This window comes from Protopterus annectens, chromosome 17.part0, assembly GCF_019279795.1.
Source record: "Protopterus annectens isolate FY-2018-M chromosome 17.part0, PAN1.0, whole genome shotgun sequence".
Lineage (NCBI taxonomy): Eukaryota > Metazoa > Chordata > Ceratodontiformes > Protopteridae > Protopterus > Protopterus annectens.
Genome location: NC_056751.1, coordinates 557358149 through 557376270, shown reverse-complemented (window position 1 = coordinate 557376270; position 18122 = coordinate 557358149). Strand labels below are relative to the sequence as shown.

At 40.5% G+C, this 18122-nt stretch overlaps 1 protein-coding gene across 2 annotated transcripts in view; it reads right to left on the bottom strand.

The window, feature by feature from the left end:
- LOC122791600 (non-muscle caldesmon-like) overlaps nucleotides 1-18122 on the bottom strand; it is a 1000623-nt gene that overhangs the window by 787516 nt on the left and 194985 nt on the right. For both annotated transcript variants that reach the window (XM_044059382.1, XM_044059381.1), the window contains exon 3: nucleotides 13096-13149. In XM_044059382.1, coding sequence (XP_043915317.1) covers nucleotides 13096-13149 — 54 coding nt within the window. The remainder of the gene's footprint in view (nucleotides 1-13095; nucleotides 13150-18122) is intronic.

Here is an 18122-nt window from a genome sequence, read left to right as displayed (position 1 = left end):
ACCCATACAGCAACTCAAAGGGTGAAAAACCTGTGGATTCCTGGGGAACCTCTCTGTAAGCAAACAACAGATGGGGCAAATATTTGTCTCACTCCCTCTTAAACTGATCTGCAAATGCCCTTAGCATGGACTTGATTGTAGAGTTTAACCTCTCAACAAGACAATTAGTCTGGGGATGGTAGGGGGTGGTCTTCATGTGCTTCACCCCACAGGACTTCCACAGACATGCCAGCAGGTCTGACATAAAATTGGCACCTCTGTCAGACAGTATTTCCTTTGGGAAACCTACCCTGCTGAAAATCTCTAACAAAGCATTTGCCACCTTCTCGGCCTCAATGGAGGACAAAGCCACTGCCTCAGGGCATCGTGTAGCACAATCTACCATCACTAGGATATACTTTTTCCCTGTGGAACTTGGTGTACTCAGAGGACCCACAATATCCATAGCTACCCACTGAAATGGCTCCTCAATCACAGGTAAAGGCATCAAAGGAGCTCTCACCTTGTCTCCTGCCTTGCCTACCTTTTGGCACTGCTCAGTACCCTGTTACATCTCTGGAAATTCCAGGCTAATAGAAGTTCTGCATAATATGCCTCTTTGTATGTTTCATGCCCATATGGCCTGCAAAGGGAATATCATGGGCTATGGCTAGAAGCGCCAGATGGTAAGCTCTAGGCACTACCAACTGCTGTACTCTCTCATCTTCTAGCCCTCCCTCAGGGGTCCACTCTCTGTATAGTAACCCTTTGTCCCAGTATACAGATTCCCCCTTCCCTTGAGTATCAGGTGCCTCCCTAGCTACCTGCCTCGGGCCTTGCAATGTAGGGTCTGAGAGCTGAGCCTGTCTCAAGTCTCTCCTTGTAACCCTTCCCAGCTCCCCTACCACTGAAAGTCTGGCATCCCCTGACAGCAGTGCCTCACTGTCAGCCTGGGTACTACTACTTACCACTACGTTTGCAGTTACCCTGTCCGAGGGAGCATCAATACCCACAAACAGCTGTGGCTCACATTCAATCTCACTGCTACAGCATAGCTCACTCCCTGAAGTAACCACCTCAGCAGTCCTGGCTGCAAGTATGCAGTCTGTCTGGGTCTCCCCCAGGCTACCAAACCCACATGCTTGTCTCCTAGCCTCACTGCATGTAACTGCATAAGTACATAGTACTGCCTCATCCAAATCCTTCCCTCTCAGGACATCTTCAGGATGGTAGTTCCATACCCCTGTTGTCTCAAGACAACCCACTGTTGGCATTTTGTCTTTCCCACTTACTGGCTCCCTCACCTTTGGTTCCCCACATTGCCTCCATGGACATCTGTATGCCATATGGCCCCACTGGTTGCATTCAAAATATTTAACCCTAGCTCCTAGATGTGTACCTGGACTAGTAACTTCTCCTGCAAGTGTCAGATTCTGTTGGGGCAGTCTGTGCTGCCCACCATGGGTTCCTTTAGACCCATGAGCAGTACTGGGTGTCCCTTTCCTGTGCAGGGCTGCCCTGCTTGCTAGGTGTATGTCTTCCTTCTTCCCCAACTGCACTGATGTAGCTCACTGTCTATCAGCTAACCAGATCCTCATGTCCTCAGGCAAAGTGCTAAGGGCTTGTTCCCTTACCAAAAGGTCTGCCAGCCTTTCAAAAGTGGAGACTGACATCTACTCACCCAGCTATGAAAATAAGTGCTCAGTTCAACAACATATTCACATACATTTTCATCTGCCTTGCATCTATGCTCACAAAACTTTTTCCTATACATTTCAGGTATTAGCTTAAAACATTCTGATAAATGTCTTTTTACAGCAGTATAATTAAAACAGTCAGTGTCATGCATTTTTGCTAAAGATGTTACAGCTTTACCATGGAGTAAGGGGGTCAGGAACCATACCCAGAGCCCTTGGTCAACTTCATACTGTTTACATAACTGCTCAAATATATGAATGAAGCTATCAAAAGTGTCCCCCTCTTTAAACTGGGGAAGAAATTTAGATATTTTGTGCTACTGGGGTCCGGTTACTCCCTTCCCCATTACCTCCATGTCTCTGGTGAAGAGTCAGTATTTCCCTCTCATGCTTTCTCTGTTGTTCCTGTTCTTCAGCTTCTAGGTTCCTCATTCTCTGGGCTGCTTCTAGTTCCATATGCCTGGCCTCCAACTCAAGTCTCTTTAGCTCCAGCTGGAATTTTAAGTCAACTGCAGAAAAGTTGAGCTGTCCATTCTCTGAGGATATTTTATCTCCACTGTCAGTCTGATTGTCCTCCAGGCTGCTGCTTTCTGATGCAGCTGTAACCAAGGCTGCCATCAGGTCTGCTTTAGCCAGGTTTCCATGCACCAGTTCCCTAGCCTGGCACATCTCCACCAGCTGGCTCCTTGTCAGCTTTCCATTCTCTTCTGCTGACATGCTGTCTGCTCACCCTAACTAACACTAAGCTAACAAAAGAAATAAAACAATTGTGATCTGAGCTCTGAGTATACACTGTGTGGCTGTTTTAGAGTACAAAACACTTTTAGAGATCACTGTACATAAGCTACAGGAATTCGCTCTACCCACACCACTACAAGCCAATTAGTATGTGAAGTAGATCCCACCACTGCCAAACACTTGTGACGACCGTGCCCTAGCCCAGCAATCAAGGAGCCTCAGTCTTCATCACTAACACCAGGGAGGTTGTCTCCTAGAAGAGAAAAGGATAGCCAATACACACAGTAAAGTACAATTTCCCTTAAGTACACACAGAGATCACAGTCAGTCTGGGGTTGGTTGCTCCCTTGCTCACCAGGTCCCCAATAAGACTTCCCACTGGCACAGCTATAGGGTCCAGATCTCAGCCTAACTGGGCAAGCTAAAACCTCCAGTACCCTCTCTGTCCAACCAGTGCTTCATGTCCCTTCCAAGTAGCTGACACAACACACACACACACTTTGAAATAAGTATTTATACAACTTCATAGACACTCCTGGGAAAGGCTGACAGATTCTCCAACTGTGCCCATTTATCCAGACTTTGTTGCTGTGTCTTTCGGCTTTTCCAGGTTATGGGTCGCCACAGTGGAACTCCGGTCTGCTAATGATTGGCAGTTGATTTTTACGTGCCGAGTTGCAAGCCCTGATGCACAACCTTCAACGTAGGTACGCCCATTCACGGATGCCTCCACGTAGAAGACACTCTAGCTGAGAATCGAACCGGACAGCGTCTTTACAGTAGTAATTACTGCCACCACCCAGTTAATAACATCAGCTACTAAAAGGCCCTTAAAAGGGTGTCCAATTATTACTGTGCAATATTAATATCCAATGGTAGTATGACTAACAGTCAAGGCTTACTTTAGAGTGTCCTATTACAACAACCTCTATAAATATGCAATGTACTCTAGAGCTTATCTCTACACAAAGCAGCCACAGGTAGAAGGTTTTAAAAATATTTAATAATAAATAATTAAAACACAAGACAAAACTACTACACCACAAAAATATCTAAGAGTTCACAGATCACACAGAAACTTAAAATAATACAATAGGACAGGTCTGATTTACACAGAAAAATACTTAATCTAACTTTCTAATCTTTAGCTAATCTTAGAGAAAACACAGTGCTACAATCCTACTTATATACATAAAGAGCATAAGCAGTGCTGGGTTAGATGTCCAAAGTCAAAATGCTTTCTATCTCTCTCTCAGACACAGTTTATAAAACATCACTAACAAACAGGTCTCTGGGTCCTCCCCAGATTACATCATTTTTGACACTTAGGTTTTCCCAGTATTCATATTGCATCATCTTGACACCTGCTCTGAGTTCCCAGGCTAATAGAAACTCCATTTACATTATTTATCAAGCTAACACCTGCACAGGAGAATACAACACTAAAAGGCATTTCACATATACACTCTAGCAATTAGTGCTTAGTTAACACAATAGACAGAATGTCTTCAGCCAGCCTGACCGGAACCAACTTTAAAGATCAAAGAATGTCATAAAATCATTTCAACTTCAAAAGACACATTTGAAAGGCTTGACTTAGTTTTTCTTTACAGCAAGGGGGCAATGTTGTAACAATCTTGAAGTTCACATTTTCTTTCATTTAAAAACACACGCCTGTATTTTACATGTATTTATACAAATGATAGAATTATGTATTAAATTCTATTTGACTAGGCTGGCAGGCTTCGCCTGTCTTTGTCCAATCTTCACAGCTTGATCAACACAAGAACCAGGGACCTAAATCTTCACTAAAAGATAAATAAAATACATTGAAGGGGCAGGTTTATAACTTAGCACTTCCCTAACATCTGGAACAAACATTCTCTGCATGTTAAGCAGTGAGACTCACTACCTTCCTTGAAACATACCTTAGATGAGTGGATGGGGGTTCACAAATTTACACCAGAATTGACCAGTATGTCCCTTTTGTAGAAAACAAGTGCAACCAGAGGAAGGGTACCGTCAAAGTGCAAATGGTCAAAGGCGTCATTTACCTTGGAATATCTATGAATCTATCTCTGTATGATGGAGAGGGAAAGAGATGGAGAAATAGAGATAGAGAAAGAGGGAGGGAGATAAAGAAAAAAAACAGAGAGAAAGGGGAGAGAGTGAGGGCATGGGAAAGCAGAAAAAAAGAGAGGGAGGGAGAGAGACAGTGAGGGTACAGAGAGAGATGAGAGGTTAGAAAAAAGAGTGAGGGGGGGAGAGAGAGACAGGGACAGAGTGAGAGTGAATGGTAGTGAGAGAAAGAGAGAGAGAAGGGAGGGAGAGAGCAGAGAAGACATGTAAGGAAAAGGGGAGGAAGAGATGTATATACCAAGTCCTAGATCATGCAAAGACAAAAAAGAGGGAGACAATGAGGCTAAAGCAACACTTACCTTCTTGCTCTTTCCCAAATCTAGCCACCATGACAACACCAGTGATCTTTCAGGTTCTGAGCATCAGTCAGCTTGAAGTGCCACCATGACAACATCAGCAATCTTTCAGGTTCTGAGCATCAGTCAGCTTGAAGTGATAAACAGTATGCCATCCCAAGCTCTTCCTTGTTTCAGCATCAATAAGTTGTGAATCAAGGGCAGACAGAACTTCTGACTGTGAAATATTTGCAGTAATGGAATCAACTGGGGCTGCATTTGCCAGAACAGAATTATAAGGAAAAGTCTTGCATTTTTTTGATTATTTTGACTTTTAAAAAGACCCTTTGAATGAGCGAACTAGAGAGAAATGTATTAAGAAGGTGGCAACTCCTGTCTAATGCTACCAGCTCTGTAGGTTGTAAACTCCGGGGAAGCATATATAGTGCAAATCATATATATATATATATATATATATATATATATATATATATATATATATATATATTTTTTTTTTTTGCTTTTTATTTGTCTCCTATGCCTTATTGCCTACCAAACGCCCACTCAACTGCTGTACTGAGCCATTCATTCCACTAGGAATGAAAGTGTTTTGGCTTGTTTTCTTTCTCTTTCAGAACAAAGGTCAAGTGCATTACGAGTGATGCCATTATCCGTGTAGAGAATGGCAGGTTTTTATTTTAGGCCCTGTGCTTCCCCTAACATGCCAATATACATCCAAGGGAATGTTTTTCAATGGGGAAGTGCAAATGGTGTAAGCCACTCCTGCATGTAACAAAACTCTTAAATGTGCCCTTCTTTAATAACAGGTCCGTCTGTGTATTCTTTGGGCTTCACTGGGGAATGTCACATAGAATATGCATGCCAGCATGTTCATCTCTCTCCACTGAGAGAGTGTCCACATTCATGGGGCTCATCACTAAGAAGAATGAAAGGGCATACGGAGAGGAGGTGACATCTCTGATCAGTTGGTGCAAAGGGAACAACCTTGACCTGAATGTAAGCAAGACCACAGAGATTATCATCGACTTCAGGAAAAGATAACAAACCACCCAGTGCTCAGGATCAATGGTGAGAGTGTGGAGAGGGTTAAGAGTATGAAATTCCTGACTGTACACATATCGGAGGATCTCTTGTGGTTGGGAAACACCAGCCAACTGGTTAAGAAAGCACACCAATGCCTCTACTTTTTAAGAAGGCTGAAAAAGCTAAGCTTTCTGCTCATATTCTCTCCTTCTATAGAGGTGCAAAAGAGAACATCCTCACCTGAAACTTCATAGTGTGGATTGGAATCTGTACAGTTACAGAAAGGAAGGTGCTTCAAAGAGTGGTGAGGGTTGCAGAGAAGGTAACAGGTTCCAGTCTTCCATTGCTACAACATCTTTAGTCTGCAAGAAGCATCTGGAAGGCCACCAAAATAATACAGGACAATATGCATCCAGTGCATGAACTGTTTATGCATCTGGCATTGGGCAGGAGATATCGCAGCATCCTCTGCAGGACTACAAGATTCAATAACAGTTTCTACCTTACAGTGACCTGACTTCATAACTCTGGGACTAGTCCCAGGGGTCTGGACACATAAGTCAATTTTTATTTATTTGTGCAATATATACTTAAATATATTCCAAGTAAGTACAATATTTATTTATTATATCCATAGTCAGTATTATTTAACTCATTCAAGTGCAATATTAGACAAATAACATAGGCATTATTCAATCTGTAGTGTGTTTTGTAGTACTATAAATAGGGTAGTTAATTTAATTTAGGGGGTATTCTTTTCTTATATGAGTGTTGGTAAATGTCTCTGCTCTTTCTCACATGTATTGTATTTGTTAGTTATGTTTATTCCTCTACTTGTATGTGTTGTTTCACTTTCCTTTCTAATCATAAGAATTGAGATGATGCACAAAATTTTGTTTAGGCTACACGTGTGTAGTTCTAAATGACAATAAAGTTTACTTTGACTTTGAGAGAGTTGGGCATACATTGCGTTTACTTTGACTTTGACTTTGAGAGAGTTGGACATACATTGCGTTTACTTTGACTTTGAGAGAGTTGGACATACATTGCGTTTACTTTGACTTTGATTTTGAGAGAGTTGGATATACATTGCATTTACTTTGACTTTGACTTTGAAAGAGTTGGACATACATTGCGTTTACTTTGACTTTGAGAGAGTTGGACATACATTGCGTTTACTTTGACTGATTTTGAGAGAGTTGGACATACATTGCATTTACTTTGACTTTGATTTTGAGAGAGTTGGACATACATTGCTTTCTCATTTGTTTCTTACCCTCTCTTTTCCTCTCACCTCAGATTGCTAATTCAGCCCAGGTCATCTGCATCATAATCAGGGCCATATCACTCTGTACCACAGACCTGGATCAGACTGGTGATTAATGGCAGCCATACTGAGATGAAAAGAGATCTGTTCTTGGGCAATCCCTCCTTTACATGCTCTGAAGAAACACAGAAAATGTATAGCTTACAAGAGGATGGAGTGAAATATGTTCATTGATCAGATTTGTCATGATATTCGGATGACAGTAGATTCAAACAGCTTGTGAAGATATCCTTTTGGAAGGAAACTCTTTCTATTAAATGTGCAGTTTTAATTAATATGGGGATTAAGTCCCCTGTATTTTAAGGTCTCATACTTGAGCACTCTGAGCTTGGCTGAATGCATCTACGGCAAACAGTAGGATGAAGATAGTTGCTGAAATGATTTGAGTGGTTTCACTGAAATCTGGATTGCAACTTTTGAAACAGCTTATTTTGTGTAAAGATTTTATTCTGCCTATTCTAAAGTATCAGAATTTACTTGTAGCATTCTTCCAATAATTAACAAAAGAATGGAGCATTAACCATCTCATACCTGTGATAATTTTTTTCTTTTTTCATGTAATCCTTTGACACATCAGAAGGCTTATGAGACTTTTAATGTGTATATTACGTTTGGCTTTATCATCATCACAAAACAGATACTTGTGGTGTCAGTCGCTCCTCCTAGTAACAAGCCTTAGCCTCAGTTTTCAATCATATCTTGCGTGCAGGAGGTGCAGTTGAGGTAAAATATTTAGAAACAAAGATACACAAAAGAAGAATTAGCTATGACATCTCTCAGTGTGAAATATAACAATTAAAAAAAAGATCAGATTTTTACCTTCCGATGAAGGCATTATCTAGAGTGAGAGATAAAAGCTGGCATCCAATACTAATGAGTTTTGGTAGCTGCTCTGAAAGATGAAACACTTCAAAATAATAGTCATTGTATTTGATGTCCAGTAAGCAGCAAAATAAGTCTATAGTTTTTAGTGAAAAAAGGATAACAAGGGGATTTGCAGAAACTGGAAAAGAAATACATGTGTTTGGAGGAAGACTAAAGTTTTTTTTCTGCTTCTGGCAATAGGACATATGTTTGACAACAACCTTTCCAAATTGAGAAAGTAGTAAAGATTTTGGCCAAAAGTCAATGTGGGAAATTTGTATGCAGTATATACTATACCTAAACTTTAGCATTTAAGTAATTTATTTGCTTGTTCTACTGACAGATGAGGGAGCAATATGATATAAAGGGTATTTCGCAGCTATATCTTAAGTTCTGATCAGAATTGTGCAGACGGTTAGTCTGTTACTGTAAGCTACTTTACTCATGCATATTGTTATTTCAGGCCATGCAGCTAAGACCTGTTTGAGTAACATCCTTATATGGGGGTAGACCACTTACCTTGTGGCAGATGTTATTTAACCAGTCAGTGGCTAGCACTCACATATGTGCAGTGCCTGATGTACAATGTGTATGCTGATTAGCCATTGTGTGAACATTGGCTGTAGATGACTGTCACTGTTGATGTGACACCCTCACCCCACATGCAAAAATGTGGAAAAATGGAATGTGGATATAAATGAATTGATATAACTGTCTGTACAACAGTAATGTAAGTGTTGCATAAACAGGAAATGCGTGCATGAAAAGCCTTTAGGGTGAAACAGGCGGATTGCTCACTGTCAATGTCATTTGAAATATTCATGTATTCTTTTTTCTCTACCTGTCTATTTATCTATCGATCAATCTATCTGTCTATCTAAACTGGGTTTACAGGTTCAACGATTCATATGTTCACAGATGATTACAGGGCTAATGACCCCGGGGCCCTTATTAAGCCTAGACATGTTTTACAAATGTTTCTGACAAGGTTTGATACCCTAGGCATATTTTAAAGGGTATAATTAGGCTTGGGTATGAATGGTTACACATTTATAGGCTGCCTCTGTCTACTGGAGACATAGGTGCTAGACCAGGGGTAAATTTCCGGTTCTCCATCCATTGGTCCAAGTTACACTTGAACTGGGTTGAGGAAGAACTCTGTTCCAGAGAAATGGTAATCTCAACCATACCTGTCCCTTCAATATTTCTTACTCATGTCACAGACAAGATTTAGGCCCCTAGATTAGGTAATTCTGGTGATATTAGTTTTGCAGATGTACAGCAATTCTATCAGGATGGGATTTGATGATATTTTGTAGGCCAAGCATAGATCAACTCTCAGCAGACTGTAGTAGACTGAGTACAGGGATAGGACTTTGAGGCAGCCCACATAGTACATGTTGCTTATGCTCAGTATTCCTTTTGTGAGGAACCTCTGTGGATGCTCCATTTGATGCATATGCTTGGTCAGATACATACCAAGGGGATCATTGTACTTAATGACTGGTCTGATAAGAGCCAAGTACAACAGACCAATGACATCCTTGGACTTGATGCCATATCCTATGCTTATAGGTTGTGCAACACAAAATGATTTCCTTACTATTGTAGATACATGATGGTCAAAGACCAGGTTGCTGTCAACATGTGTTCCTAAATCCATGGCCATTGGGTCTACTTTTATGGGGGTATTATCAATGTGGTAGCTTCCATGGGTAGTTGTATTCCCAAAGGCACTAAATATTGTACAGAACAAGCCAAATATAAAAGCAGAGAGGTAACCAAGGCTTCTCAATAATCCATTCATAAAGTGCCTGTATCTGCAACTGGAATGTTTTCCAAGAACCAAGCTTAGATGTAAAAGCAAAAGAATTTATTTAATAAAATTATTGTCGGTAAGCGCTTTCACATTTGCTTCCTCAGACCGTTAACATTCAAAAAATCAGTCTGCCCCTTTTATATTGGTCATGTGTTTCATCATATAAAACTTTAAAGTGATACAAACCAAATTATTGAAAATTTCATTAAGGAAGGCTCAGTGTCATAACATTTCTATATTAGATAGAGTAAATTTATATCTATAAAGAATTTACTAGGTACACATCATTCATTACTTACTAAAACATACTAGTATATAATGTTTGTTGCTAGAAAAGCATATCTAAATGCTGCAGCATTTAGAAGCATTAACTGTTACATGAAGCTCAATAAATAAAATATTTAGATAAAATTTTTTCAGTAGATACTATAGATACTTTAAACTATGTTATTCTACTTATATCATTCATGTATAAAACTATCAAAAACATTATAAATATGCTAATCATACAAAACAATATTCACAAAACAGTAGAAGTCGCTAATCGTCAAGGAGCAGACTGATTAAGCTTGGTTCTTGGAAAACATTCCAGTTGCAGATACAGACACTTTATGAATGGATTATTGAGAAGCCTTGGTTACCTCTCTGCTTTTATATTTGGCTTGTTCTTTACTGTTTGGTCTCTGAACAGAGGGGGATCTACACCGTTGGATACAAATCTTTGGTTACTAAATATTGTACATTTATTTGTTAATCAGGTACATAAATTAGTTCAAGGACCCATTTGAACCACACCCTAACTGAGAGGCAAAGACAAGCACAGAGGTATAATGTCTGCGTGGAAGCAATTAGAAATAGACTCACTACTGTTCAAATAGGCCAGGCTCTTTTTCACTGTGGGCCTGAGTAGAGATGTGCCAAAGATAACAATAAAAATGAATATAAACATTATCAAAATGAATGCAAAGAGCACAGTTTAAGACAATGCAAGTGCAAAAAATTTTCTCAGAAATGCATTTGTTGTACGCTTTGAAAGTTAATGTGTGACTGTCACGTACAAAATAAACTGAAGCTGTCTCATAATTAATAGTGCAGACTTTATCATGCTACCATTTCCATAATTAGGAAATGCAAGCTGTTAAACTCAGTATCCACAATTAATATGGTTTCTGTGTATGTTCTTTGATATTGGCGCACTGTCATTAATTCTCACTGTTGTGCTGTGGCTTGCGAAACATGAAAATCTCTAGGCCAGAATTCATAGACATACGCTGCACTTTTGTCCAGCACAGCACTATTGGCAGACATTACGTGTCCAAATTGACACATGCAGTTCTGAAGATCAGTAAGGTGAGCTTCAGTGTATGTAATGAGAAATGTCACAACTATAGAAGTGATAACACCTGTGCAGCAAAGACCTCGAAGCTTAACAACCTTTCCACAAAGTGGTCATATACAACATTGCATGATCTCATGAGAACAAAACATGTAAATTCACAGGACAAGATTTAAACTATTAACACTAGCTGTATTTGTTAGCAGATCACTTTGCAGGTTAGCACAAAACACCACAGAATGACATACAGCCATACAGTATTTACAGTTGCAGTGCCGTTGCGTCCACCTGTGTTGAGAAGGTAAAGGGTGATCCGAAAAGTATGAAAATAGTAAATAGCAAGCAGAGGATCACACAAAATGACAACATTATTAGACCATGCAGGAGATCTTTGGAGGTTTGACAGGATCCCATTTTCACATCTCTACTATAACTCATACAATGTTTATGATCACTTTGTTATATCTTTTATGTTGAATTTATTTATTATGCTGTGCTAAAATAGCTTATTCTGAAGCAGTATGTGTCATGATATTTGTATTATGTATGATCACTGTCTCTACTGTTTCCTAAGTGCCATAACTTTACAAAGGAGATTGTCTCCATCAATCACCACTGGAAAAGGACCTGAGTGTGCTAATAAAGTCTAATAATCTATTAAGCAATTATATATCTATAGCTATAGCTGCAGCCTATATCCATCTCTCTATGTCTATGTATCTCAGTCTACCTCAATATCTTTCATACCTATCAATCTATTTAATCAGCCATCTAGTTATAAATCTAGCTGTCTGCATAGTGGTGACTGAGATAAATAAAAAAGCTCTACACAGGAATTCAAGTTTTACTTTTCTGACAGTGTGCAATGCAGAACTTTTCATAGCTGGTAAATAAATAGTTTTAAAATAATTGTCTTATCACAGCTTTGAAGTGGCTCATGTTGCCTGTTCTAGCCATTTCATTAATGAGAGCTGTAATGAATAATTTCCTCATAAAATACTGTCAGAAACTTCAACCTTACTGAACGAAAAAAATTCTAACAGGGCTACAGTGCGTGAAGCACTTCCCACCAGAAATAATAAGTAAACATGCTACCTAAGTCTGAAAATGAGGCATGCATTCTGAAGAAGAAAGACAAATCTGTACTCTGCCCCTTCCTCAAATTAAAATTCACATTTCTTTTCTGATGGGATTAAAAATGTTTAAGACTCATGACATTAGATCAGTGACCCAGGGAATATGCCTGAGGTAAAATAAACAGCCATTACAAGATCTGCACTCAGATACCTAGTTTGTTCTCCTGGGGCAGTCATAATTCTGACTTGAAAAGAGACATACGGTGACAAACACAGGAGTCTAACACGTCTGTGTATATGATATCTGACTATAAAAAGTGTTTGCAGTCTCGTATAAACCAGGTATGTGTGGAGTAGGTATAAAATGGGTCTTGGATGAGGAAAGAGGGTTCCATGAGCTTTACGAAGTTATGCAGGGACTTGGAATTCAGGGCCACAATTACAAAATTCTTTCTGGTTTACTGTGTTACCAATATTTGTTAATAACTCCACCATTAAGTGCTTATTTCAATAACATTTCATGATCTGCTTGTCTTTAGTTATACAACTGTTTACTGCACAAGTAGCAAGGTGCTGCAGGCTACACCCTTGGAACACATATACTAATATGTCAAGTAATCGCACTTAGCTATATGTATTAAGCTGCACTGGGGAAAGATAGTTGTGAATGCTTCACACACACACACACACACACACACACACACACACACACACACACACACACACACACACACACACTTTGTGAAAGTTCATTGCAGGGTTGCAACTGATCTGAAGGTTACCAAGGAGATGAAACAGTACCTAGTGTCTTCACCAGATGGATCCACTCCAGCATCCTCTTCCGCGTGTGTCTTCCTAAAAAATAAAATCAATTAATATGATCAAAACTAAAATAGCTCAAGCAGAAGATAGTTTTATTTTTAAAGTAATATGCATTCCTACTGAAGGATTTTTGGAGAATTACTTCATTCTGCATAGAATAACTTACAAATGTCAGAATTTCAAGTCTACCTAGAAGTCTAAGAAAGATAATGGCATTGCTCATAATAGTACAGACTTCAGCTGGGAAAGGGGATTCAAACCATGATCCCTACATTTGCAGCTAAGTATTCTACCATTGTGTTATTGAGTTTCTTTCCTGTTTTCATGAAAATTAACTTGCACAAAGCTCACCACATCTGCCTTAGTCAGAGCAGGGTATCACCAAGTTTCTCTTGTTACTTGATGGCCCTCCTTACCTTCTCCTTCGCTGGCCAAAGTGTAATTATGATGGAATGATTGAAAATTAACATATTATGCCAAACATGAACTGAGAATTGCTACACTTAATGTAGGCTCACTGACAGGACACGGCTTGGAAGTGGATGACATGATGATACTGAGGAGACTGGTCATTCTATGTATCCAAGAGACAAGTTGGAAGGGCAGTGCAGCAAAGCCACTTGGCTTGGGATTCAGAGTCTATTACTCGGGAGGGGACAGGCTAGAAATGGTGTGGGAATTATAGTGAGAGAGAAGCTTCAGAAGGTAGTGAAGGATATCATCAAAATTAGTGACAGACACGTGGTAATCAGACTCCAGTGTAATGATAGGGCAGTATTCATAATCTCAACCTATGCCTCACCGCAAGGTTGTTGTGGGGAAAAGAGTGCATTCAGACAGCAGTTGCAGGACCTAAGATAAAGCAGGACAACATGAATTGGTGTTGATAGCGGGTGACAAATGCACATATCAGGACAGGCAGAACAGGATATGAGTACTGCCTGGGTCCACATGGCTAGGGCAACAGGAATAAAGAAGGAGAAGCCATTCTAGACTTCTGTCTGGTAAATGGCCTGATAGTAGCCAACACATGGTTCAGAAAGAGAGAGACAGTCACAAGATCACATACAAGAGTAGCCAACATGCAACTCAGGTAGACTTCTTCCTAGTAAGGTAAAGGCACTGAGGTAGAATCCATGATTGCAAAGTCATCCCCAATGAAACAGTCGGCCCACAGCATAAACCACTGGTTGCCACAATCAGCTGCAAACAGTGGTCAGAGAAGACTCTAAGGTCAACAGAGACTAGGCTGAAGACCTTGAAGTTGACTGGAGAGAAAGTAAAACAGTTCAAGGAATTACTCAGGGTTCTAGAACCCCAAGAAGAGTAGGAAATAGGTGGAGTTGAAGAAAAATGCAGCACCTCAAAACAGCATGTTTTAGGACTGCAGAACAGCTATGTGGCTGAGCCAGGTATGGAAATAAGGTCCATAAGTAAAGCTGGTGATGGAATGCAGAAGTCCAGGAAGTGATCAAAAGAAAGAAGGAGTGTAGGAAAAAATGGGAGACAGAAAAGACTGGTCAGGCTAGAAAGGAATACTGGTTGGCTAACAAAGAAGCTAAGAAAGGAGTTGCAATAGCAAGGAACAGGCCATCGGAGGCACTTTACCAACTTCTGGAAAGTGCCTCAGTAGGTGGTACAAAGAAACTATATTAGGTTGCAAGGCAAAGACAGAAAGATAAAGAAGATAGTCAGACACCCTTCATAAGGAATGCCAGCAACAACCTGCTCACTAGTCCACAGGAGATCGAAGGCAGATGGAAGGAATATTTCCACCAGCTTCTAAATGAAGAAAACCCCACAGAAGCTGTAGTGCCCCAGAAACAGCCTACAATGAGAGAATAAGAGGAGCCCACCTTAGAAGAAGTAAGAACAGCACTAATGAAAATTAAGTCAGGGAAAGCAGCAGGCTCAGATGAGGTCACAGAAGACATGACAAAGATGCTGGGTGAGATAGGAGAGAAATGGCTCCTGAGGGTACTTATAGCAGTGTGGAGAGAAACATGTATCCCAGATGACTGGATAATAAGCATACTCATGCCAGTGTACAAGAACAAAGGGAAATTCACAAATGTGGGGAGTACAGAGGCATTAAACTCCTGTCACATTGCTTGAAAGTTCTGGAGAGGGTGATTGATAAACAGATACACAGAGTAGTGAAATGTAAAATGGGAGATGAGCAGTTCGGATTCAGATTGGGATGCAACACAACTGACTTGATGTTTGCAGTGAGACAGATAGTTGAGAAGAAGCTGGAGATGAGGAGAGAGACCAACTGGGCATTCCTAGACTTGGAGAAAGCATATGATAAGGTTCCAAGAAAGCTGATTTGGGCAGTACTGCTGTGGTTTAAAGTCCCAGAAACATAGGTAGAATTAGTACAGGCTATGTACAAGGAGTGAACAACTCAAGTACGAACAGTGTTCAACCTCTCAAAGGGGTTCCCAGTGGGAGTGGGTGTACACCAGGGTTCAGCTTTCAGCCCACTGCTGTTCATACTGGTGATGGACTACATTAGCAAACAAAGTTGCTGTATGCAGATGATGTGGCATTACAGGCAGACTCTGAGCTAGAACTTCAGCAAAGGACAACGGAATGGAATGCAAAACTGAAGGAACATGGGATGAAACTAAGCATAGATAAGACAGTGGTAATGGCAGCAAATTGGGGAAATCAGAAGAAGCTCAGAATTGAGATAGAAGGGAAGATAGTGGAACATGTAAATAGCTTCAAGTGTCTGGGAGGGGTTGTTGAGGAGAAGGGAAGTCTGAATGAAGAGGTCAAACCTAGAATCAGAGGAGCTGCAGCCAACTGGCGTAGAGTTTCAGGTGCAGTATATGACAGAAGAATGCCAAAGAAGCTGAAAAGTAAGGTGTACAAAGCAGTGGTGTGAACAATACTACTATATGAAACAGAAACCTGGGCAGTAAAGGCAGAGCAGATGAAGAAGCTAGAGGTGATGGAAATAAAGTGCCTGAGAAAGGTGGTAGGATGCACACTGTGGGACAGATGAAGAAATTAGGACATAAGACCAGAAGCCAAAGTAGCTGCAATGGCAGAAAAGATCAAAGATAACAGATTACAGTGGTTTGGACATGTGCAGGAAAACAGAATACATTCTGGTAAAGAAGATTTGGGACAGACAGGAAGAAGGTAAGAGGAAATGAGGACGTCCAGCAAAGAGGTGGATGGACTGTGTGAAAGAAGATCTGCGACAGTCAAGCATTAGTGTTAAAGATGGAAGGAGTGTAGGCACTGAATCGAGAGAGATGGTGACAGTTAACACCATACCCCGACCCCATGTAGAAAATGGGAAAAAGGGGATGATGATGATGATGACTGAAGATTAACATATTAGAGATTGGGAAATTATTCAGCCTGACCAAATCACTTTGAGTCAGTTTTTACACTATTAAGTAATTGCCCTGACACAGAAGATAGTCAGTGATCTGTGTTTACCTATCTAGAAAATACTGTGTACCACAGATGATGCCTAAACTAGTAAGTCTGCACAATAGACACTACCTAGAGTCTATACTGCTACCCATGATTCCATTCAAGTGTGGGTGGGGTTGAGATGGAAACACCTATCATGTTTTTGGGTAGAACCCCACACAGACATGGAGAAGATCATGCAAATAATGTACAGGCATTGTCCAAATGTAAAGATCAAAAATGTACCTTGTACTTGGGAGGGGAAGACCTTAATCATTAGGCCAACAGTATCTTATTAATGATGTTAGGCTGCTTGTACAATTCCTTGCACAGGACATCAAACACAGATAGAAGGATTACTTCCAGAGGATTTGTGTACCATACAGAAGCATGGTTTTGTACAACTTACTTTTCAGCTTTAGATTAGGATACAGCATAACTGACCCAATGTTTGCAGATAGTGGAGAAGAAGCTAGTGATCAGGAAAGAGCCAAACAGGCATTCCTAGACTTCAAGAAATCAGTACAAGGTCCAATGACAGCTGATTTTGACAGTCCTACAAAAGTCAAAGTCTCTGAGACACTAACAGAATTAGTACAGGCTATTACAAGTACAAACAGTATTTGGACTCAGAGAGGAGTTCTGAGTGGGAGTAGGGATGCATCAGGGTTCAGCTCTGGGCTCACTACTGTTCATACTTTTGACTGGCTACATTAGCAAACATGTCAGAAGTGACAGATCAACAAGGTTGCTGTGTGTAGAGAAAGTAGCAATATAAGCAGACCCTGAACACAAACATCAGCAAATGACAGGGAATGGAATGCAAAACTGAAGGTACACGGGATGAAACTTGGACTGTTGTCATGGCAGCAAGAGTGAGGAGTCAGATTAAGTTGAAATTTGAGATAAAAAGGAAAATAGCGGATCAGGATAGCAGCTTCCTGGATCTGAGAAGGGTGGTTGAGGAGAAGGGAAGCCTGAATGAGAAGGTCAAAGCTAGAATAAGAAAGGTTGCAGCCAGCCAGCACAGAGTGTTGAGGTGGTGTGTGACAGTGGAATGTCAAAGAAGTTGAAAAGTAAGTTGTACAAATTAGTGCTCCTGTATGGTAGACACACCTGGGGAGCAAAGGCACCACAGTTAAGGAAGCTAGAAGACATGGAGATGAAATGCCTGAGATGGTTGCTAGGATATATGCTGTGGGACAAAAGAAGAAATTATGACATTAAAGCACAAGCCAAATTAGCTCTAATTTCAGAGAAGGTCAAAGAGAACAGATTATGGTATGGTAGTCTGGGCACATGGGCAGAAAAGCAGAAGGTGATTTGATAAAGAAGATTTGGGTGAGACAGGAAGACAGTAAGATGAAACAAGGATGCCCAGCAAAGAGGTGGATAGCTTGCATGAGAGAGGACCTGTGACAGTCAAGCATGATTATGGGATAAGGTAGAGAGTGGCACTGAACCAAGGAACCAAGAGCGGAAGTGACAATTGATACAACACCCCAATCCCATGTAGAAAAATGGGAAAAGGGGGTTGATGATAATATTGGAGAGTGGGACATAGGAGTAAC